Source organism: Saccostrea cucullata, unplaced genomic scaffold, assembly GCF_032062105.1.
Source record: "Saccostrea cucullata isolate Sc308-1 unplaced genomic scaffold, CSIRO_AGI_Scuc_v1 ctg4040, whole genome shotgun sequence".
NCBI classification, from domain to species: Eukaryota; Metazoa; Mollusca; class Bivalvia; order Ostreida; family Ostreidae; genus Saccostrea; species Saccostrea cuccullata.
In genome coordinates this window covers 36,278-63,199 of record NW_026935363.1, presented here as the reverse complement: position 1 = coordinate 63,199, position 26,922 = coordinate 36,278, and the positions used below count along the sequence as shown (strand labels likewise).

The 26,922-nt window shown below is 32.9% G+C and overlaps 1 protein-coding gene across 1 annotated transcript; it reads right to left on the bottom strand.

The window, feature by feature from the left end:
• Positions 1–1,360: 1,360 nt before the first annotated feature.
• LOC134242573 (uncharacterized) lies at positions 1,361–26,922 on the bottom strand (the record flags this gene model as incomplete). Its single annotated transcript, XM_062724673.1, has 11 exons — positions 26,100–26,922; positions 17,595–17,666; positions 16,760–16,776; positions 12,623–12,648; positions 12,330–12,355; positions 10,823–10,996; positions 8,694–9,146; positions 7,032–7,280; positions 5,283–5,807; positions 4,467–4,564; positions 1,361–2,530 (listed from the first exon to the last, which is right to left on the bottom strand). Coding segments are annotated over exons 1-11 (3,633 nt in total), but the record flags the coding sequence as incomplete, so codon positions are not given.

The window sequence follows — 26,922 nt, the reverse complement described above, 5'->3', positions numbered from 1 at the left end:
TGCATGATAAACATGTTTGGTAAATCAACATACGTTACTATGGTAATAAAGTATTCAAAAGTAAAAAAAAAATTCATTGAATTTTATAAAGTCATACACATAAAAAGAAAAAAGCAATTATAGGATGAAATGTAAACAATTAATAGAAAAAGAGCCTTGAAACATATACCAAGAACAAAATATGATATTTCATTTTGGTTGGCAATGGTTGCCAAGGTTATTATACCACAGAGAGCCTTCAAAGTAACACTCTGTATGTTTAAATCTGATGCTATATTAAAAAAAACACATTTCCTCATAACTAATGATCAATTTTATAAGATGTTGGTCTGCTCCAAGTTTTCCCATTTGAAAAAATTCAGATTAGACTCTTTAAATAGAGCGTTGCTATGGAAATAAGCAGAAAATATATGCTTAAAAACCTGAAAAAATATTTTCTTTCCTTGGATACGTACCCTTAAATGTAGATTCCCAAAACTTTTATCATTGATATTTATTAACAGCTAACTTGACTTTTAATTTTGACTATCATCCAATATTTAAGTGGATGCAAGAAGCTGGCACACAGGGTTTAATATTGATATAAAGTTCACAAAATCGAACATTTTCCCTTCTTGTTAACCATAGCAACAGTGTTGTTTTATTTATCAAATTTTATCAATATATGATATTCAACTTCAGTTCTAACAGATAAGTACTATTCAAGCATTTTAAATGTATTCCAAATGTACTCTTGGTTACCACTTACTTAAAGATATATTCTAAACAGTTTCTTTACAGTATAAGTGACATCAAGGTGTCATGTTTTTGTGAGAATGGTTTGTTTGCTCTTTCTAGTTTTTATGAAGCCACAGTCAAGAGTTAAAGTGGCTGAAAATTTCGATTTTTAAAACTTTTCCGGCTGTTGCCATAGCAACCAAGACACATAGAAACGAAATTTTGTTTGATATTTGTTTCTGGTGTCAAGTACTAAGCATGGGTGAAGTTTCATCAAAATCGGTGACCATGCGTGGCAACGAAGTTTAAGTGGTTACAGAGAATGGCTATTAAATTCTAATACTCTGTAATTTGAGACCCTATTTTACATAACCCGTTTCCAATAGTTTGTGATGTCTCTGAAACATTATACTTTTGTAATTTTTTTCTCGTTTTACATTACGGAGCCTGTTTGTGTAATATAAAATATTGCATATTTTTTACATGATGAAGACAACGTCGAACCTTCAAATGTGTAATGTAATGTTATATAATGCTTTCCTTTCACGGAAAATAAATTATTTGGTGTCATCTTTTTTTTTAATTTTGCTATTTTTCCTTTATTTTTTCACCAGGTGTAATTATAGACTGTTTTGTAATATACCTGTTTCCAATACTTAGTGATGTCCTCGGTAGTAACAATATGGATTTTCTCTTCTTTACAGGAAGGACACTGAAAAGTTGCTCGAGAAAACTCTGATTCACTTAGGACAGCACTCTCTCTGCTGTCACAAAATCCAACAGGTTTACATTTGAACGCAACATGGAATTCAGAATTTTCCTGGAATGTGTTAGAAATATCTTGTAACACATTCTCGATTCTTACTCTTATTTTGTGGCATATAGAAACATCAGCTTCTCCTTCTACAACGAACACCTGCAGCTGAATTTCTGTCTGGGTCATTCCGATCAGAACGTTATGGTAGCGGTCCTGAAACATGAACTTAGCCGCAGTCTGGTATATGCATCCACGGTCTTCAAAGGAAAACATCTTCGAAGTATTCTGCATGCATGTAGCTACAAGGCGATGAAATATTCCAGCAGGAAGAACATCAAACGTGTAGCAGAGGATGGATGAGGCGGGGTGTGATGAAAACGCACTAATGGGAAATGCTTTTTTGTTCATACATGGAACGTACCAATTTTTGTCATCCACTTTAGCCAAGAGCCCCAGCTTCTCCATGTACAGCATGATCTCATCTTTGTGTTCAAGGTATTCATTATTGTTCATTTTCCAAATCCTGCATAGCAAAATGTCACTCAATTCTCCAGTGTCATCAAATTGGTCCCACTCCGATGTAAACTCTAATAAATCCTCATTTGCATGGTTTTTATCAGTAATTACATTTTTGAATGCATCTGCAAACCACTGAACATCTAGGATGATTACTTCTCTCAGAAATTCTTGATTGAAAAACAAGATTTCTCTGATGTCATGGAAAAACTGCAGCATGGTATTGATATCTTCAACTATCTCCAATTTAATATCCTGTGGTAGTGCTTCATTGAAAGCCAAAAGTACTCTTTTATTGATTATTTTAAGGTATTTCTTCTCCTGGAAGAAGTTTTCAAACATAGCCCAGGAATGTGGAAGCACTTCACCCCAGTGATCAAGTTTCTGAACAACATCAACAATTGACAGCTTGATTTTTTCAATGCCTTCATTTTCGTTGAATCCTATGGCAAACCCTCTCTTCCTGAAAAGATGCCCCTGCAAAGACTTGGTTTTTGTTTCCAAAGTCTTCCATATCTCACGGAAAAATTCCACTTTTTCCTAATAAGAAAGATATTTTTGAAAGTATATAAGTAATACGATAAAAAATAAAAAAGGACATCACTTCCTCCCTTCATGCATATGTTCAACTAAAAAGATAATATAGTGAAAGAAAGTAAATAAAAGTAAATGTTCTATGGGCAAGCTGAAGAAGTGGCACCCCTTCTCATTTTCTTATTTCTCAAATACAATGATTTTTTTACTTAAAAATATAAAGGCAATGCAAGGTTTACTTTTCTATCAAAAAGCAAACATGCTGAAGATCATATCACTTCATCAGTAATCTCTGGCCTTAAAACTCATGATAAAATTTAAACTACTATGTTTTAATTTGTTAGAAAAGTTGGAGAGGACATGAAATAAAGTTTGTCCATCAATGACCTTGAACTTGTATCTGGGACTGTTTTAATGTTTTCAATTTATTCATAAATTCTTTACTTATTTTTGTGTGAAGGGTAAACATCTAACCTCTTTCTGATAAAATGTAATTGCCATAAAATAATTTTTTCTCTTGTGAATTGAATTTTCTAACTTGTCAAAGACCTAGATGATATCTTCTCTTAATTTGAACAATGGGTCAAAAAACAAATTTGAACAAGGATGCTTTAGATTGGGATTCGGCAGGAATCTGGGCGAAATTGAAAAGTGAAAATTCTATCGACGTTTATCATGAAATTTTAACATTTTTATAATTGATCAGGTTCCTGTGCAACTGGAGAGGAAAATATTTTCCCGAAATTGAGCTTTGTTTTGCTAAAAAATAACTTGAAAATTGACCAGATCAGACATTTGGTACAAAATGGTACATTTTTAACTACGTTTTTCTAAGATTTTTCTATCTCTGGGTCTTCTCTCCATGATTTTAAAACGTTATCTATGTGTATTTTAATCGAGAGGAACGAATACACATTTTAAAAAAATTCAGAGAAGACCCAGAGACCACCAAAAATGAACTATTCCCCCCAAAAAATCCAAATGTGTGAATGTGGTGCTTCTTTGCCCCTTTTAAATCATCTTTAAATGTGTAGCGGTGATTGCTCTGTAAGTAGCGCTACGTGTTCAGTGCGCTCAAAGTGAGAAGTTTTTGGTTCAAGCCTGGCATTGGGTGTTAATTTTTTTTTTCATGCAAACAACCATTTATTTTGTCAGTTTCGTTTTATGTACTGATGTATTAAAATTTTGATTTAGATAAATTTTGGTTCAGTTTGGTTCTCGAGCGAAAATCAAATCCAATCTTCTATTCTATAATGTACACAAACACGTATCATGCATCTATGAATTAAATATTTTATAGGTGTTTATTTTTTGTGAAACATTACTATGTTATAGTACCTCCTAGGAAAAACGGACATAAATGTTACAATCTCACAAAGTCTTTCCAACTAAATGAAAAAAAACCTTACGGACGTGTTTGTAAAATCTGACCAACAATATTCAGCCAACCGAATCATGGACATTAAAAACCATAAATGTTTCGTACAAATGATTCCTGCAGATCACACGCCTAATACGCCCATCTTCTTTAATAAACATTGTTTGAAGTCTGAAATTTCATTTTTTTCCATTTAGAGTGTCAGTATTTTTTCTGTCAGTGGCCTTGAACTTTACAATACACAATCCAGTCAACCTTTTCGATCAACCTTACGATAGCAATGTCCCAATTTTACAGAGTTTTTGACAGAGGCCTTCAACTTTTCTGACCCTTGGTCAATGTTCATGAGAAATTCTCAAATTATAACGAATCTCTGGTTCAAATGTGTGTTACGTATGTTTCTTCCTTAGACAGAATGACGAACTGATGTCCCCATAGTAACCAAACTTTATTTGCAGGAGTTATTAGAAAGTTTCTTTTTTCATAAAAACAAGGCCTATAAACCTGTAAAGTTCACAATGAAGTCCTTTTTTGTAATTTTTCACCAAAATATTCTTGAAATACCTGATGTGTCTTTTGTTCAGCATGAGTGCCAACCAGTATAATGGGAGCCTTTTCGCTGCTGTATTGGTGAATGGATTTTGCCCAAAATGTAAGATAGTCTGAGAAAGATAAACATTCATGTTAGTGCTAGACTTTTTGTACATTAAACGTTTATTCCTCGTGATTAACACATTCTTTGCTACAGATATTTTTTACTTTTAGACGTTAACTTTTGAGTCTTACTCACTTTGATAGTTAAGTTAAGCCATAAGTTTGAATGGTTGGAGCTAGAGCTTTCATATGATTCGTGTATTTTTTGTTACAAGACCTTTCATTGCAAACCAACAATTTGACTCTTTTACCTTGAAGTTTGGCCCACTTTTGGTAATAGGGTTTAAATGATTGGTGCCCGGGCTCTTATCTTTCACATATAATTTTCTTGTTACAAGGCCTTCATTTGCGTATCAATAATTCTTACTTTTTGACCAAGAAGTTGATCTACTTTAAAAAATACCTTAGCTATTCCCTTTGAATGTTTTTTTCGGTAATTCATATTTCACATATCTATTTCTTGTAACAAGTCCCCGTTCTATATATATTGAACGCTCGCCTTCTGAAAGTTTCTGGCATATTCATCATTTATGTAGTAAAAGTCAGCGTCCAATAAAACGCAAAAATATTGAACGTTAATCATAGATTTTTGTAGTTTTTTATCATAAAGAATATTTATTAGCTTTATAATAAATTATATTTGCCATGAACTACGAAAAGGGCATCAGTGTTTCACAAACAAATCTTCTTTTAACCGCTTTCAATGTTTTTTGTACAAATACAAACCTCTGTGGGTGTATCCTTTGTAAATGGAACGTTCCTGGCTACACACGTCCTCTCCTACCATTTCATCAAAGTTTTTCTCCATATTGAACACCAAAATGAAGAATGCTCGTGGACTCAGAAAAATCTGGTGCGAGGAATAATATGAACATTGCCCTGCAAAGTCAACCATACTAATTTTTTTCTCTGGTTCACTCTTTTTTTGTTTAGAAACTCGTATAATCCCCAAACTTTCTGAAATCTTAGCAACAGTTTGAGTTTCATCAACTTTATCCTCTGTCTTTTCTAAAAATTGAGCAGCGACTTCGTCTCCTTTGAGTGACTCGTTTTTTGTGTTCATGCTGTCATGTGGCATCTCTTCTTCATTAGCGGCCTCGCTAGCAGTGTCTTCTTCATTATCTCCTTGGTCATCAATATCCAGCGATTTCATCTTATTGGATATTTCTTTATGAGGTTCCGGAACCCTTTGATTTTTACTTGTTTCATCAATTCTAACCTTAAAGCGTTGTTTTTGGTCTGATGTATTTACTGTAAGAAATATATAAATTAATAAAAATCAGTTATGAAACCAAATTATTGAACACCCCCCCCACCCCCCCCCCCCAAAAACAAAGTTGCACTATACGCATTTAATACTAAGTTTGGTCACATTATGTGTATTCATTCAAAGTACTACATGAACTTACACCATTAATATTGTGTCAATAAAATTTACATGATGATAATGGAAACGAGAGTTTTAAATTATGCTATATAGTACGAAGCCCGTTGGCCACATATATAACCTGAGCACTACGGCTAGGAAAAAAATTATAAAAAAGTTTAGTATTTATAGCTTTTCATGGTCCCGAACTATCGGGGTGGAAGTGGGTATGATTCGAACAAATGCAATCTACAATAACTAAGGATGCTTGCATATTTCTCCGACTAATTGTGACTTTTCCACCTTTTTGTTTGAACTTTCATTGTAGTCCAACCTACCCCTTGGTGTCATGATTTGAAGAAATCGGAATCTACGCGACCTTTACAAGGTCAAAATCCAGTCAGAAAGGATGCTTGCATATAAATATGATCAATCATGCCTATAATATTCTGAGAAGTCGAGTAGAATAACATGATATCATGGTGGGGGATTATTTGAAAAAACAAAAAGAATTCAACACGAGAGTACTTCCTAATCAATATGACTAATAATGGCATTTCTGTTCTTGAGAACAAGATTTTTAAAGCATGCCACCATATGTTCACTACTTCTTAATTATCTCCCCTTGAATGTGTAAGTTGCTCTTCATTTGAACAAACATGACTTTCCTTTAACAAGAGATTCTTTCTGGCAAGTTGTGAATGTTTTTAGTCTATATTAAAAACAAACATTTACGTTCAGAAAAAGGGGGTATGTTTCCATTTATTCCCCACCCAAAATTATATATTTTCCTAACATTATGCTAACCTGAGTGGGATTCGGCTGCTTCCCAAAACTATTTGTATCAATTTAAAATTTCTAAATCTACTTTAAGGCCAATGTACAATAAATAAATCCTTATAATCACCTGGAAAGGTCACGTGCTGGTTGATATAAGGATTTATTTTCGCCGTACTTTTGGACCTCGGCCAGTCAGCTAGCAATTATCCAGTCGAATAATAAACATATTGTAACAAAAAAAACCCTTATCCCAAAATAAGGGTTTTGACAGAGTCTTCATCAGAGGTGAATCAACATTTACAAATATTGATTTAAAATTGAAACAATACCTTCGATGGTTTTTGACACATCAAAGACGTCGGTCTGGATATCAATTCCCCTGGTGGATCTTGTATTATTCAGAATATCATCCAAGTCGATGCCTTTTAATCTTCCAAGTAACGTTGTTTTCCCACTGCCTGCACATCCTATCAACATCCCAGTGGCGTGGTACATCGTTGTCTTTCCTTTCTTGAGATTTTCAAGGAAATTCTTCACTGAATCATCACCTCTCATTATGACCTGCATTGGTATGCCAACTGAAAATAGAGTAGTCATTGCTTTATTACTTTGTGAAGGGTATACCTTTACTCTAGACATACACCTAGTCTTTAAGATTGCGTTAAATTGTATTTGTATTTTATTTTAAGACAATGTAAGGAGACTCAAACGGGTATAAAAGATATAACAGAGTTTTTTCTTAAACTTCAATTTCATTTTTCCCTAGGTATTTACAGATTTAGAAGAAACTACAGGTATATGGAAACAAACTCGGATTACACATAGATTATATCATACGTATTTTCAAGATGATAAAGAAAAAATACTAATTTTCTTATTCGATAAAAAACGTTTGACAAGGCAAATATGAGTCTAGAGGTACTGTGAGTGAGCTCATAACAAAATACCCCCAACTGCAATTTTTTAAAGTGCTCATTCAAATTTCTTGTAAAGGTGACGTAAACCAAGACCTTCAAAAAAAGATGACAATCTTCAGGTCATTAGAAATGTAAAATATGAACATCAAGTGTAAATTATGCACCTGTCAATTTTATTTTTACTTTTTTACCAGTGACAGTAAATTTAGTGGAATGATATAAGATCAAGATCTTGACACACCCTTAGGTCACCAAGTATGAGCACCCAATGACTCTTCATTACATAGGTATTAATTACATAAACTAGAATTTTATTTTTTTTCTGCTAGTGACCTTGAACTTGTTAGTATGGCCATGTGTTAAAGTCATTACACACCCTCAACTCATTTCCAGTGTGTTGTGGAAGTCTTAAATGTCTTGCTAATAACCTTAATAGAAATCTCTTTGGCGATAAAGTCCATGAGAATCTAAGTCCCACACATTTTGAAAACATGACGTTATATGTCCGACAGTCAAATGATTTGAACATTTGTTTCGTATGATTCACGACTGAGCACTTCAGAATGCAGGGAAAAAATCGAAATGAAATGTTTAGAGATTCCTGTCAAATTCCAATTATAATGCAATTCAGAAAGATATATCAGAATTTAAAGAAAATGTTGGCTAATTGGAAGCTTAAGGTCTCAAAAAATGTTGATACAAAGTTAGTTCCTCTTTCTAAATTTTATCAGCATGTACATTCAGCAAAATATCTATGGTACACATCAAAAACTTGCTTGATTAGAAATCCGGTTCAAACATATTGAAAAAAGTAGTTAATTGTGGGCTATTTTTATTTGTAAGTTAAGGTAATCCGATCCTAAGGTTTATTAATTAAGTAATCGAAAATATTAACGAAATAATGTTAATTTACCCATAGAATTCCTTTTAAATAAATCATTAAAGTCAATCATTTTATACATGTAAAAGTAAAATTGTCAAATCTCCGATATATTTATAAATTTGAAGATTGGAGTGAGAGACAGAGAAAATGATTACCCCTACCCAAACTTAGCTTTAAAAAGAGAAACATACGATTTCTAAATGCAACTTCATGTATTGAAGGGTCTTGCCATGTTGGATGCGTGAAAATGTCCTCTCCGAGTTTCTCTATCAACTGTTCCGTTTGTTGTGGCGATAACCAGCAGAAGACTTCACCCTCTTTCTTTGGATAGGCCCACGATCTGCAGTACTCAGATGTGTTTTCTTTTTCTACAGATGTCAGAAAAATCTCCACAAATTTTGGATCTTTTGCAAATCTAAGAAAAGTGGTGTTTTTGAAGAATTCACAGCTAAATGTGACCTCTGGACCATCTTGCTTAAGTACTGGATTGTACTCATTCATTTTGCTAAAATCAGATGGCTTCTCAATTTTGTTGAATTTTAAAACTTCAGCCAAAGCATTATACTTTTTGATCCATTTCTCTTCTTCAAGATTTATTTTGTAGTTCTGGCAAAGAAGAAGGCACATCAAAACTGTATCTTTATCTACGAAGAGATACACACAAAAGAGATAAACTATTAAACTATTTTTTCCTAATTATTATCTTTTGCAAGAATGAAGGAATATGAATTAGCAAAGGAAAATTAGAACAGGAATTTTAAAATTTTAACGTCTTTCATACAAACAAAAAAGATTGGATTGTTTTTTTTTGGGGGGGGGGGGACATGTGCTTCTCACCCATTGGCAATAAAATAAATTACTTGTGTATAATTAAAAATTATAAGAACTTTCTCTATTATGGCCCAACCAGCACCCAAAGTCACAATTTGATTAAAATTGAACATATACATTCTCAAGATAATTCTTTGTTAATAAAATAAATTATGTATTTTTTTGGCTGGAATTGGGGGTTAAATAGGGGAAATGATGTGTCAAAATTTTCTTTTATAGATTTTATTCTATGTCCCATTTTAACGTAGAACCTACGTCGTATGACATCATAACTAGTGAATGTGTTTAGCCTGTGCTTGATCCATTATGACGTCATAATTAATTCAATGTCACTTTTTCCCGTACTTTACAGCATCAATAGAAATGGTAAAAAAATGCTGCATTTTGAAATTCACACAATTTAAAATCATGCCGAAATAATCTTAATCCAATTTTTTTTTTTTTTTTTTTTGGTAAAAATGCTAATGACAATATAATTCTGTAGGCACCTTTCATCTACTAGATCTTGGCCTTAATAAAGTTGACAAATCCAAGATTATCCCGTGTCATGAAATTACAATGTACATTGCATACAACTGTAAAAATGTGAATGATATGTAACTACATGCATTTTGAAGGAAGGAAAAATCCTAAGAAATCTTCAGTTGCCAACTAAATAGTATTAAATCGTGATGAAATGTGTCCAAGTCAAAGATGTACGTGTTGTAGATAGTGTGATTATGTGTTCATTTTTTGTGATATCTATCATGAAATGATGTGGATTCCTTTTCATAATTATTTGTAACTTATTCATATTCTTGGTGTTTGATTACAATTTTTCTATTAAATATGATCCTTTTGAATTAATAGTACAATTTAAGATACCTGGTAAACATTTTTAATCTGAAAGTAACCCCAAACAGTCATTTAATAATTAAATCCCGTGTAAGTGCAAAAAGGTCAAGAATATTAGGATCGGTAAATTACCTATCTCTCATTAATTAAGGGAAAAGGTATATATTTTAATCATTTTTTTAATCATTTGGGTATTTTCTTCATCATATTAAAGTTTGAAAACATTGTGACAAAGACTTCTGAGAAATATTGGCAAATTTAGGGTCGAAAATTGACTAAAAAGAATAGAGTTCATTTGCCTATATTTTCTAAGATGTGGACTTATCCTTTATGTCGATGAAATAAAAAAAGAATTTTATTATTGAGAAATATTGTTTAATACTGTTCAGTTAATAAAGCCAACGAACTAAGATGTTTAAAAAAGTATTTTTGAGAAATTTCATATTCTCTTTATGACAAGTGACTGAAAATGTCTAGTCGCAGTATGTAAATACCATTCCATGTTTCACTGGCTGCACTACATTTAATAACACGGAAACATGTCTTGTGCTTTTGACTGATTGATAAGCGAGTGCTAATTTATCATTTTGAAAAGTTTGAAAATCTTGTGACAAAGACTTTTCCGACATAGGTTCTACATTAAATTGTAACACACCTTTCTTCTTGTGAAATTCATGATACAATTTCTCAACATCTCTAACGTCATGCCTTTTATGATCACTAGAGGTCGTGATACAGATCTCACACAGGGCAGTCTCACACGGGACACAGAACTGGGACAAAGTACCACTGGGATGCTCCTCACACTTCATCTTCTCCATAGGGAGACCTGTAAATTCATAAGAAACATGAAAGGTACACAGAGATAGATATCTGTTTTGAGGTTTTTGCTTCTTAAACTTATATGTCAGTTTATCCACCATGAGATCTGCTAAAATGAAAAGCATTCAGAAAGATTTTTTTTAAATATAAAATCCTCCTTAAACATTAAATATGAAAAAAATCAAAGATATACCAATTCAAATAGTCTCAAAAGTTTAAATGAGATTTAGAGGTAAGTTTTGAGACTATTTCAATTGGTATATCTTTGAAACTAATTGTCCGTTTCTAATGCTATTCATGTTAAATTTTAACATATTATTAAGATTTTGACTTTAGTTTCCCTGATCAAAATTTGAGTTCAATGTTTTACAAAGCACAAGAAAAATGAAAGCAAATGTAATAGTTATGTGCGTAAATTATTCCGAATTTTGTTCTTGCGCCGACAGACCAAATCGGCCTTCATATAAATCGTCCTAATATATTATTGATATGAAAGATATATATTTAAGAATTCACAGTTTTAAGGAACAATGAATATATTATGTTTATGCAAAATTTGGTTAGTATTGACTTTAAGTGATGACTTCTATAGAAATCATAAACACAATACAACAGTATAACTTACCTGTCAGAGAGTCTCCATAAATAAGTCTATAGAAGTCATAAACACAATACAACAGTATAACTTACCAGTCAGAGAGTCTCCATAAATATGTCTACAGAAGTCATCAACGCAATACAACGGTATAACTTACCGGTCAGAGAGTCCCCATAAATAAGTCTATAGAAGTCATAAACACAATACAACAGTATAACTTACCAGTCAGAGAGTCTCCATAAATATGTCTATAGAAGTCATAAACGCAATACAACAGTATAACTTACCGGTCAGAGAGTCCCCATAAATAAGTCTATAGAAGTCATAAACACAATACAACAGTATAACTTACCGGTCAGAGAGTCTCCATAAATAAGTTTATAGAAGTCATAAACACAATACAACAGTATAACTTACCAGTCAGAGAGTCCCCATAAATAAGTCTATAGAAGTGATAAACACAATACAACAGTATAACTTACCAGTCAGAGAGTCTCCATAAATAAGTCTATAGAAGTCATAAACACAATAGAACAGTATAACTTACCAGTCAGAGAGTCCCCATAAATAAGTCTATAGAAGTCATCAACGCAATACAACGGTATAACTTACCGGTCAGAGAGTCCCCATAAATAAGTCTATAGAAGTCATAAACACAATACAACAGTATAACTTACCAGTCAGAGAGTCTCCATAAATAAGTCTATAGAAGTCATAAACACAATACAACAGTATAACTTACCAGTCAGAGAGTCCCCATAAATAAGTCTAAAGAAGTCATAAACACAATACAACAGTATAACTTACCGGAGAGTCAGAAATAAGTCTAAACACATAAATAAGTCAGAGAGCCCCCATAAATAAGTCTATAGAAGTCATAAACACAATACAACAGTATAACTTACCAGTCAGAGAGTCCCCATAAATAAGTCTATAGAAGTCATAAACACAATACAACAGTATAACTTACCAGTCAGAGAGTCTCCATAAATAAGTCTATAGAAGTCATAAACACAATACAACAGTATAACTTACCTGTCAGAGAGTCCCCATAAATAAGTCTATAGAAGTCATAAACACAATACAACAGTATAACTTACCAGTCAGAGAGTCTCCATAAATAAGTCTATAGAAGTCATAACCACAATACAACAGTATAACTTACCTGTCAGAGAGTCTCCATAAATAAGTCTATAGAAGTCATAACCACAATACAACAATATAACTTACCAGTCAGAGAGTCCCCATAAATAAGTCTATAGAAGTCATAACCACAATACAACAGTATAACTTACCAGTCAGAGAGTCTCCATAAATAAGTCTATAGAAGTCATAACCACAATACAACAGTATAACTTACCAGTCAGAGAGTCTCCATAAATAAGTCTATAGAAGTCATAAACACAATACAACAGTATAACTTACCAGTCAGAGAGTCTCCATAAATAAGTCTATAGAAGTCATAAACACAATACAACAGTATAACTTACCAGTCAGAGAGTCTCCATAAATAAGTCTATAGAAGTCATAAACACAATACAACAGTATAACTTACCAGTCAGAGAGTCTCCATAAATAAGTCTATAGAAGTCATAACCACAATACAACAGTATAACTTACCAGTCAGAGAGTCTCCATCAATAAGTCTGTAGAAGTCATAAACACAATACAACAGTATAACTTACCTGTCAGAGAGTCACCATAAATAAGTCTATAGATGTCATAAACACAATACAACAGTATAACTTACCAGTCAGAGAGTCACCATAAATAAGTCTATAGAAGTCATAAACACAATACAACAGTATAACTTACCAGTCAGAGAGTCTCCATAAATAAGTCTTTAGAAGTCATAAACACAAAACAACAGTATAACTTACCAGTCAGAGAGTCTCCATAAATAAGTCTATAGAAGTCATAAACACAATACAACAGTATAACTTACCAGTCAGAGAGTCTCCATAAATAAGTCTATAGAAGTCATAAACACAATACAACAGTATAACTTACCAGTCAGAGAGTCTCCATAAATAAGTCTATAGAAGTCATAAACACAATACAACAGTATAACTTACCTGTCAGTCAGAGAGTCTCCATAAATCATTCTATAGAAGTCATAAACACAATACAACAGTATAACTTACCAGTCAGAGAGTCTCCATAAATAAGTCTATAGAAGTCATAAACACAATACAACAGTATAAATAAGTCTATAGAAGTCATAAACACAATACAACAGTATAACTTACCTGTCAGAGAGTCTCCATTAATAAGTCTATAAAAGTCATAAACACAATACAACAGTATAACTCACCAGTCAGAGAGTCTCCATAAATAAGTCTATAGAAGTCATAAACACAATACAACAGTATAACTTACCAGTCAGAGAGTCTCCATAAATAAGTCTATAGAAGTCATAAACACAATACAACAGTATAACTTACCAGTCAGAGAGTCATAAATAAGTCTAGAGTCATAAACACAATACAACAGTATAACTTACCATAGAGAGTCTCCATAAATAAGTCTATAGAAGTCATAAACACAAAACAACAGTATAACTTACCAGTCAGAGAGTCTCCATAAATAAGTCTATAGAAGTCATAAACACAATACAACAGTATAACTTACCAGTCAGAGAGTCTCCATAAATAAGTCTATAGAAGTCATAAACACAATACAACAGTATAACTTACCTGTCAGAGAGTCTCCATAAATAAGTCTATAGAAGTCATAAACACAATACAACAGTATAACTTACCAGTCAGAGAGTCTCCATTAATAAGTCTATAGAAGTCATAAACACAATACAACAGTATAACTTACCTGTCAGAGAGTCTCCATAAATAAGTCTATAGAAGTCATAAACACAATACAACAGTATAACTTACCAGTCAGAGAGTCTCCATAAATAAGTCTATAGAAGTCATAACCACAATACAACAGCATAACTTACCAGTCATAGAGTCTCCATAAATAAATCTATAGAAGTCATAAACACAATACAACAGTATAACTTACCAGTCAGAAAGTCGCCGATACGTCTACAGAAGTCAAAAGTACATAACAACAGTACAACTTACCAGTGAGAGAGTCTATAGAACTCATAAACACAATTCAACAGTATAACTTACCAGTCACAGAGCCCCCATAAATAAGTCTATAGAAGTCATTAACACAATACAACAGTATAACTTACCAGTCAGAGAGTCTCCATAAATAAGTCTATAGAAGTCATAAACACAATACAACAGTATAACACAATTACTTACCAGTCAGAGAGTCTCCATAAATAAGTCTATAGAAGTCATAAACACAATACATACTTAACAGTATAAATAAGTCTATACATAAACACAATACAACAGTATAACTTACCAGTCAGAGAGTCTCCATAAATAAGTCTATAGAAGTCATAAACACAATACAACAGTATAACTCACCCATAAATCAGAGAGTAACTATAGAAGTCATAAACACAATACAACAGTATAACTTACCAGTCACAGAGTCTCCATTAATAAGTCTATAGAAGTCATAAACACAATACAACAGTATAACTTACTAGTCAGAGAGTCTCCATAAATAAGTCTATAGAAGTCATAAACACAATACAACAGTATAACTTACCAGTCAGAGAGTCTCCATAATTAAGTCTATAGAAGTCATAAACACAATACAACAGTATAACTGTCAGAGAGTCTCCATAAATAAGTCTATAGAAGTCATTAACACAATACAACAGTATAACTTACCAGTCAGAGAGTCTCCATAAATAAGTCTATAGAAGTCATAAACACAATACAACAGTATACTTCACCGGTCATAGAGTCCCCATAAATAAGTCTATAGAAGTCATAAACACAATACAACAGTATAACTTACCAGTCAGAGAGTCTCCATAAATAAGTCTATAGAAGTCATAAACACAATACAACAGTATAACTTACCTGTCAGAGAGTCTCCATAAATAAGTCTATAGAAGTCATAAACACAATACAACAGTATAACTTACCAGTCAGAGAGTCTCCATAAATAAGTCTATAAAAGTCATAAACACAATACAACAGTATAACTTACCTGTCAGAGAGTCTCCATAAATAAGTCTATAGAAGTCATAAACACAATACAACAGTATAACTTACCAGTCAGAGAGTCTCCATAAATAAGTCTATAGAAGTCATAAACACAATACAACAGTATAACTTACCAGTCAGAGAGTCTCCATAAATAAGTCTATAGAAGTCATAAACACAATACAACAGTATAACTTACCAGTCAGAGAGTCTCCATAAATAAGTCTATAGAAGTCATAAACACAATACAACAGTATAACTTACCAGTCAGAGAGTCTCCATAAATAAGTCTATAGAAGTCATAAACACAATACAACAGTATAACTTACCAGTCAGAGAGTCTCCATAAATAAGTCTATAGAAGTCATAAACACAATACAACAGTATAACTCTCTATAGAAGTCATAAACACAATACAACAATATAACTTACCAGTCAGAGAGTCACCATAAATAAGTCTGTAGAAGTCATAAACACAATACAACAGTATAACTTACCAGTCAGAGAGTCTCCATCAATAAGTCTATAGAAGTCATAAACACAATACAACAGTATAACTTACCAGTCAGAGATTCTCCATAAATAAGTCTATAGAAGTCATAAACACAATACAACAGTATAACTTACCAGTCAGAGAGTCTCCATAAATAAGTCTATAGAAGTCATAAACACAAAACAACAGTATAACTTACCAGTCAGAGAGTCTCCATAAATAAGTCTATAGAAGTCATAAACACAATACAACAGTATAACTTACCAGTCAGAAGTCTCCATAAATAAGAAGTCATAAACACAATACAACAGTATAACTTACCAGTCAGAGAGTCTCCATAAATAAGTCTATAGAAGTCATAAACACAATACAACAGTATAACTTACCCATGTCATAGAGTCACAATACAACAGTATAACTTACCATAAATAAGTCTATAGAAGTCATAAACACAATACAACAGTATAACTTACCAGTCAGAGAGTCTCCATAAATAAGTCTATAGAAGTCATAAACACAATACAACAGTATAACTTACCAGTCAGAGAGTCTCCATAAATAAGTCTATAGAAGTCATAAACACAATACAACAGTATAACTTACCAGTCTCTCCATAAAGTCTATAGAAGTCATAAACACAATACAACAGTATAACTTACTAGTCAGAGAGTCTCCATAAATAAGTCTATAGAAGTCATAAACACAATACAACAGTATAACTTACCAGTCAGAGAATATCCATAAATAAGTCTATAGAAGTCATAAACACAATACAACAGTATAACTTACCAGTCAGAGAGTCTCACATAAATAAGTCTATAGAAGTCATAAACACAATACAACAGTATAACTTACCAGTCAGAGAGTCTCCATAAATAAGTCTATAGAAGTCATAAACACAATACAACAGTATAACTTACTAGTCAGAGAGTCTCCATCAATAAGTCTATAGAAGTCATAAACACAATACAACAGTATAACTTACCAGTCAGAGAGTCTCCATAAATAAGTCTATAGAAGTCATAAACACAATACAACAGTATAACTTACCAGTCAGAGAGTCTCCATAAATAAGTCTATAGAAGTCATAAACACAATACAACAGTATAACTTACCAGTCAGAGAGTCTCCATAAATAAGTCTATAGAAGTCATAAACACAATACAACAGTATAACTTACCAGTCAGAGAGTCTCCATAAATAAGTCTATAGAAGTCATAAACACAATACAACAGTATAACTTACCAGTCAGAGAGTCTCCATAAATAAGTCTATAGAAGTCATAAACACAATACAACAGTATAACTTACCTGTCAGAGAGTCTCCATAAATAAGTCTATAGAAGTCATAAACACAATACAACAGTATAACTTACCAGTCAGAGAGTCTCCATTAATAAGTCTATAAAGTCTAAACACAATACAACAGTATAACTTACCAGTCAGAGAGTCTCCAGAGAAGTCTCCATACAACAGTAAACTTACCAGTCTCATAAACACAATACAACAGTCTATAAGAAGTCATAAACACAATACAACAGTATAACTTACCTGTCAGAGAGTCTCCATAAATAAGTCTATAGAAGTCATAAACACAATACAACAGTATAACTTACCTGTCAGAGAGTCTCCATTAATAAGTCTATAAAAGTCATAAACACAATACAACAGTATAACTCACCAGTCAGAGAGTCATAAACTCATATATAATAAGTCTATAGAAGTCATAAACACAATACAACAGTATAACTTACCAGTCAGAGAGTCTCCATAAATAAGTCTATAGAAGTCATAAACACAATACAACAGTATAACTTACCAGTCAGAGAGTCTCCATAAATAAGTCTATAGAAGACATAAACACAATACAACAGTATCACTTACCAGTCAAAGAGTCTCCATAAGTAAGTCTATAGAAGTCATAAACACAATACAACAGTATAACTTACCAGTCAGAGAATATCCATAAATAAGTCTATAGAAGTCATAAACATAATACAACAGTATAACTTACCTGTCAGAGAGTCTCCATAAATAAGCCTATAGAAGTCATAAACACAATACAACAGTATAACTTACCAGTCACAGCGTCTCCATAAATAAGTCTATAGAAGTCATAAACACAATACAACAGTATAACTTACCTGTCAGAGAGTCTCCATAAATAAGTCTATAGAAGTCATAAACACAATACAGCAGTATAACTTACCAGTCAGAGAGTCTGTAGAAGTCATAAACACAATACAATAAACTTACCAGTCAGAGAGTCTATAGAACTCATAAACACAAAACAACAGTATAACTTACCAGTCAGAGAGTCTCCATAAATAAGTCTATAGAAGTCATAAACACAATACAACAGTATAACTTACCTGTCAGAGAGTCTCCATAAATAAGTCTATAGAAGTCATAAACACAATACAACAGTATAACTTACCTGTCAGAGAGTCTCCATAAATAAGTCTATAGAAGTCATAAACACAATAACACAATACATAAACACAATACAACAGTATAACTTACCTGTCAGAGAGTCTCCATAAATAAGTCTATAGAAGTCATAAACACAATACAACAGTATAACTTACTAGTCAGAGAGTCTCCATCAATAAGTCTATAGAAGTCATAAACACAATACAACAGTATAACTTACCAGTCAGAGAGTCTCCATAAATAAGTCTATAGAAGTCATAAACACAATACAACAGTATAACTTACCTGTCAGAGAGTCTCCATAAATAAGTCTATAGAAGTCATAAACACAATACAACAGTATAACTTACCAGTCAGAGAGTCTCCATAAATAAGTCTATAGAAGTCATAAACACAATACAACAGTATAACTTACCTGTCAGAGAGTCTCCATAAATAAGTCTATAGAAGTCATAAACACAATACAACAGTATAACTTACTAGTCAGAGAGTCTCCATCAATAAGTCTATAGAAGTCATAAACACAATACAACAGTATAACTTACCAGTCAGAGAGTCAATCCATAAATAAGTCTATAGAAGTCATAAACACAATACAACAGTATAACTTACCGGTCAGAGAGTCTCCATAAATAAGTCTATAGAAGTCATAAACACAATACAACAGTATAACTTACCAGTCAGAGAGTCTCCATAAATAAGTCTATAGAAGTCATAAACACAATACAACAGTATAACTTACCTGTCAGAGAGTCTCCATAAATAAGTCTATAGAAGTCATAAACACAATACAACAGTATAACTTACCAGTCAAGAGAGTCTCCATAGATAAGAGAGTCTCCATAAGTAAGTCTATAGAAGTCATAAACACAATACAACAGTATAACTTACCAGTCAGAGAATATCCATAAATAAGTCTATAGAAGTCATAAACATAATACAACAGTATAAATTACCAGTCAGAGAATATCCATAAATAAGTCTATAGAAGTCATAAACACAATACATCAGTATAACTTACCGGTCAGAGAGTCTCCATAAATAAGTCTATAGAAGTCATAAACACAATACAACAGTATAACTTACCAGTCAGAGAGTCATAAACCATAAATAAGTCTATAGAGAGAGTCTCCATAGTCATAAACACAATACAACAGTATAACTTACCAGTCAGAGAGTCTCCATAAATAAGTCCATAGAAGTCATAAACACAATAGAACAGTATAACTTACCAGTCAGAGAGTCTATAGAACTCATAAACACAAAACAACAGTATAACTTACCAGTCAGAGAGTCTCCATAAATAAGTCTATAGAAGTCATAAACACAATACAACAGTATAACTTACCAGTCAGAGAGTCTCCATAGATATGTCTATAGAAGTCATAAACGCAATACAACAGTATAACTTACCTGTCAGAGAGTCTCCATAAATAAGTCTATAGAAGTCATAAACACAATACAACAGTATAACTTACCAGTCAGAGCGTCTCCATAAATAAGTCTATAAAAGTCATTAACACAATACAACAGTATAACTTACTAGTCAGAGAGTCTCCATCAATAAGTCTGTAGAAGTCATAAACACAATACAACAGTATAACTTACCAGTCAGAGAGTCTACATAAATAAGTCTATAGAAGTCATAAACACAATACAACAGTATAACTTACCAGTCAGAGAGTCTCCATAAATATGTCTATAGAAGTCATAAACACAATACAACAGTATAACTTACCAGTCAGAGAGTCTCCATAAATAAGTCTATAGAAGTCATAAACACAATACAACAGTATAACTTACCAGTCAGAGAGTCTCCATAAATAAGTCTATAGAAGTCATAAACTCAATACAACAGTATAACTTACCAGTCAGAGAGTCTCCATAAATAAGTCTTTAGAAGTCATAAACACAATACAACAGTATAACTCACCAGTCAGAGAGTCTCCATAAGTAAGTCTATAGAAGTCATAAACACAATACAACAGTATAACTTACCAGTCAGAGAGTCTCCATAAATAAGTCTATAGAAGTCATAAACACAATACAACAGTATAACTCACCAGTCAGAGAGTCTCCATAAATAAGTCTATAGAAGTCATAAACACAATACAACAGTATAACTCACCAGTCAGAGAGTCTCCATAAATAAGTCTATAGAAGTCATAACCACAATACAACAGTATAACTTACCAGTCAGAGAGTCTCCATAAATAAGTCTAGAGAAGTCATAAACACAATACAACAGTTTAACTCACCAGTCAGAGAGTCTCCATAAATAAGTCTATAGAAGTCATAAACACAATACAACAGTATAACTTACCAGTCAGAGAGTCTCCATAAATAAGTCTATAGAAGTCATAAACACAATAGAACAGTATAACTCACCAGTCAGAGAGTCTCCATAAATAAGTCTATAGAAGTCATAAACACAATACAACAGTATAACTCACCAGTCAGAGAGTCTCCATTAATAAGTCTATAGAAGTCATAAACACAATACAACAGTATAACTTACCAGTCAGAGAGTCTCCATAAATAAGTCTATAGAAGTCATAAACACAATAGAACAGTATAACTCACCAGTCAGAGAGTCTCCATAAATAAGTCTATAGAAGTCATAAACACAATACAACAGTATAACTTACCTGTCACAGAGTCCCCATAAATAAGTCTATAGAAGTCATAACCACAATACAACAGTATCACTTACCTGTCAGAGAGTCTCCATAAATAAGTCTATAGAAGTCATAAACACAATACAACAGTATAACTTACCTGTTAGAGAGTCCCCATAAATAAGTCTATAGAAGTCATAAACACAATACAACAGTATAACTTACCAGTCAGAGAGTCCCCATAAATAAGTCTATAGATGTCATAAACACAATACAACAGTATAACTTACCAGTCAGAGAGTCTCCATAAATAAGTCTATAGAAGTCATAACCACAATACAACAGTATAACTTACCAGTCAGAGAGTCTCCATAAATAAGTCTATAGAAGTCATAAACACATTACAACAGTATAACTTACCAGTCAGAGAGTCTCCATAAATAAGTCTATAGAAGTCATAAACACAATACAACAGTATAACTTACCAGTCAGAGAGTCTCCATAAATAAGTCTTTAGAAGTCATAAACACAATACAACAGTATAACTTACCAGTCACAGAGTCCCCATAAAAAGTCTATAGAAGTCATAAACACAATACAACAGTATAACTTACCGGTCAGAGAGTCTCCATAAGTAAGTCTATAGAAGACATGAACACAATACAACAGTATAACTTACCTGTCAGAGAGTCACCATAAATAAGTCTATAGAAGACATAAACACAATACAACAGTATAACTTACCTGTCATAGAGTCCCCATAAATAAGTCTATAGAAGTCATAAACACAATACAACAGTATAACTTACCGGTCAGAGAGTCTCCATAAATAAGTCTATAGAAGTCATAAACACAATACAACAGTATAACTTACCAGTCAGAGAGTCTACATAAATAAGTCTATAGAAGTCATAAACACAATACAACAGTATAACTTACCGGTCATTGAGTCTCCATAAGTAAGTCTATAGAAGTCATAAACACAATACAACAGTATAACTTACCAGTCAGAGAGTCTCCATAAATAAGTCTATAGAAGACATAAACACAATACAACAGTATAACTTACCTGTCACAGAGTCCCCATAAATAAGTCTTTAGAAGTCATAAACACAATACAACAGTATAACTTACCAGTCACAGAGTCCCCATAAAAAGTCTATAGAAGTCAATAACACAATACAACAGTATAACTTACCGGTCAGAGAGTCTCCATAAGTAAGTCTATAGAAGACATAAACACAATACAACAGTATAACTTACCAGTCAGAGAGTCTCCATAAGTAAGTCTATAGAAGACATAAACACAATACAACAGTATAACTTACCAGTCAGAGAGTTTCCATGAATAAGTCATTAGAAGTCATAAACACAATATAACAGTATAACTTACCAGTCAGAGAGTCTCCATCAATAAGTCTGAAGAAGTCATAAACACAATACAACAGTATAACTTACCTGTCAGAGAGTCACCATAAATAAGTCTATAGAAGTCATAAACACAATACAACAGTATAACTTACCAGTCAGAGAGTCTATAGAAGTCCATAAATAAGTCTATAGAAGTCATAAACACAATACAACAGTATAACTTACCAGTCAGAGAGTCTCCATAAATAAGTCTTTAGAAGTCATAAACACAAAACAACACTATAAATTACCAGTCACAGCGTCTCCATAAATAAGTCTATAGATGTCATAAACACAATACAACAGTATAACTTACCAGTCAGAGAGTAACCATAAATAAGTCTATAGAAGTCATAAACACAATACAACAGTATAACTTACCAGTCAGAGAGTCTCCATAAATAAGTCTATAGAAGTCATAAACACACAATACAACAGTCTATAACTTACCAGTCTTACCAGTCAGAGAGTCTCCATAAATAAGTCTATAGAAGTCATAAACACAATACAGTATAACTCACCAGTCAGAGAGTCTCCATAAATAAGTCTATAGAAGTCATAAACACAATACAACAGTATAACTCACCAGTCAGTCTCCATAAATAAACAGTATAACTATATAAATAAACACAATACAACAGTATAACTCACCAGTCAGAGAGTCTCCATAAATAAGTCTATAGAAGTCATAAACACAATACAACAGTATATACAACAGTATAAAGTCTAACCACAATACAACAGTATCACTTACCAGTCAAAGAGTCTCCATAAGTAAGTCTATAGAAGTCATAAACACAATACAACAGTATAACTTACCTGTCAGAGAGTAGTCAGAGAGTCATAAACACAATACAACAGTATAAATAAGTCTATAGAAGTCATAAACACAATACAACAGTATAACTTACCAGTCAGAGAGTCTCCATAAATAAGAGAAGTCATAACCACAATACAACAGTAAACTTACCAGTCTATAAATAAGTCTATAGTCATAAACACAATACAACAGTATAACTTACCAGTCAGAGAGTCTCCATAAATAAGTCTATAGAAGTCATAAACACAATACAACAGTATAACTAAGTCTATCATAAACACAATACAACAGTATAACTTACCAGAAGTCATAAACACAATACAACAGTATAACTTACCTGTCAGAGAGTCTCCATAAATAAGTCTATAGAAGTCATAAACACAATACAACAGTATAACTTACCAGAGAGTAATAGAAGTCATAAACACACAATCATAAACACAATACAACAGTATAACTTACCAGTCATAAGTAGAGTCTCCATAAATAAGTCTATAAAAGTCATAAACACAATACAACAGTATAACTTACCAGTCACAGAGTCCCCATAAATAAGTCTTTAGAAGTCATAAACACAATACAACAGTATAACTTACCAGTCACAGAGTATAAAAAGTCTCAATAACACAATACAACAGTATAACTTACCGGTCAGTCAGAGAGTAAACACAATACAACATAAATAAGTCTATAGAAGTCATAAACACAATACAACAGTATAACTTACCAGTCAGAGAGTCAGACCAGTCACAGAGATAAATAAGTCTAGAAGTCATAACACAATACAACAGTATAACTTACCAGTCATAGAGTCTCCATAAATAAATCTATAGAAGTCATAAACACAATACAACAGTATAACTTACCAGTCAGAAAGTCGCCATAAATAAGTCTATAGAAGTCATAAACACAATACAAAAGTATAACTTACAAGTTAGAGAGTCTCCATAAATAAGTCTATAGAAGTCATAAACACAATACAACAGTATAACTTACCAGTCATAAATAAGTCTAGAGTCATAAACCATAAACAGTAAGTCTATAAAAGTCATAAACACAATACAACAGTATAACTCACCAGTCAGAGAGTCTCCATAAATAAGTCTATAGAAGTCATAACCACAATACAACAGTATAACTAACCAGTCAGAGAGTCTCCATTAATAAGTCTATAGAAGTCATAAACGCAATACAACAGTATAACTCTAAGTCATAACCACAATACAACAGTATAACTTACCGGTCATAGAGTCTCCATAAATAAGTCTATAGAAGTCATAAACACAATACAACAGTATAACTTACCAGTCACAGAGTCCCCATAATAAGTCTATTGAAGTCATAAACACAATACAACAGTATAACTAACCGGTCAGAGAGTCCCCATAAATAAGTCTATAGAAGTCATAAACACAATACAACAGTATAACTTACCAGTCAGAGAGTCTCCATAATAAGTCTATAGAAGTCATAAAAACAATACAACAGTATAACTTACCAGTCACAGAGTCCCCATAAATAAGTCTACAGAAGTCATAAACACAATACAACAATATAACTTACCAGTCAGAAAGTCACCATAAATAAGTCTGTAGAAGTCATAAACACAATACAACAGTATAACTAACCGGTCAGAGAGTCCCCATAAATAAGTCTATAGAAGTCATTAACACAATACAACAGTATAACTTACCAGTCACAGAGTCCCCATAATAAGTCTATTGAAGTCATAAACACAATACAACAGTATAACTTACCTGTCAGAGAGTCTCCATAAATAAGTCTATAGAAGTTTTAAACACAATACAGCAGTATAACTTACCGTTCAAAGAGTCTACATAAATAAGTCTATAGAAGTCATAAACACAATACAACAGTAGAAGTTACCAGTCAGAGAGTCCCCATAAATAAGTCTATAGAAGTCATAAACACAATACAACAGTATAACTTACCAGTCACAGAGTCCCCATAATAAGTCTATTGAAATCATAAACACAATACAACAGTATAACTTACCAGTCAGAGAGTCCCCATAAATATGTCTATAGAAGTCATTTACACAATACAACAGTAGAACTTACCAATCAGAGAGTCTACATAAATAAGTCCATAGAAGTCATAAACACAATACAACAGTATAACTTACCAGTCAGAGAGTCTCCATAATAAGTCTATTGAAGTCATAAACACAATAGAACAGTATAACTCACCAGTCAGAGAGTCTCCATAAATAAGTCTATAGAAGTCATAAACACAATACAACAGTATAACTCACCAGTCAGAGAGTCCCCATAAATAAGTCTATAGAAGTCATCAACACAATACAACAGTATAACTTACCAGTCAGAGAGTCACCATAATAAGTCTATTGAAGTCATAAACACAATACAACAGTATAACTAACCGGTCAGAGAGTCCCCATAATAAGTCTATTGAAGTCATAAACACAATACAACAGTATAACTAACGGGTCAGAGAGTCCCCATAAATAAGTCTATAGAAGTCATAAACACAATACAACAGTAGAACTTACCAGTCACAGAGTCCCCATAAATAAGTCTATAGAAGTCATCAACACAATACAACAGTATAACTTACCAGTCAGAGAGTCTCCATAAATAAGTCTATAGAAGATATAAACACAATACAACAGCATTACTTACCGAACAGAGAGTCTTCATAAATAAGTCTATAAATGTTCACTGTGTTGTCGTCGTATGATCCGACCCAGAGTAACTGAGTTCTGTCATCATAACTCAGACCGCATGGTGAGTGCATCCAGTGTTGTTCTGACAGGACACCGTCCCTGTCCAGGATCAGTATTCCGGGGTTGTTGGGCTGAAAATTACACACTAGGATGTGTGATAGCGCGTCAGTACAGATTCCACGTGGGTATAGTTTTAATCGTTGTATAGGATTTGTGTAGGAGAATCGGTATCTTCCTTTACTGTTCGTCACTACAATAGGACCACTGAGATATTTAGACACAATAACATCTCCGTTGCGGTTCTCTGTGATGTATATAAGTCTTCTATGCTGTATTGGACCTGTGTTGTCGTACTGTATGGTCTGTATGTGTTGTCCCGTGTTAGTGTAACGGTTTACATGGCCTGTGTCTGTATCAGTATTATACATCCCGACCAGCAGGTCTCCAGTGGAGGGGGAGCTGTAGACACACAGTGGTCTCCATGGTGCTGTGTTGTATGGTATTAATACAGTCTTTACTGTGTTATCTTTAGACAGTTTGTTGATGTCACAATGAATGTCTATATAAATTAAATCGCCGTCACTTGTCACAGTGTGTATTCCACCAATATATTTAGTTATATCTGTAACACGCTGTAGTTCTTCACCTGCTGTATTTGTCAAGACGAGATTGTTATACCAATCACTGATCCAGACCCGGTCTGAACATACATGTGATATGTGCCATACACACCTAACGCCAGTCACTCTGAAAGATTTCTGTAACACTAATCTAGGCAT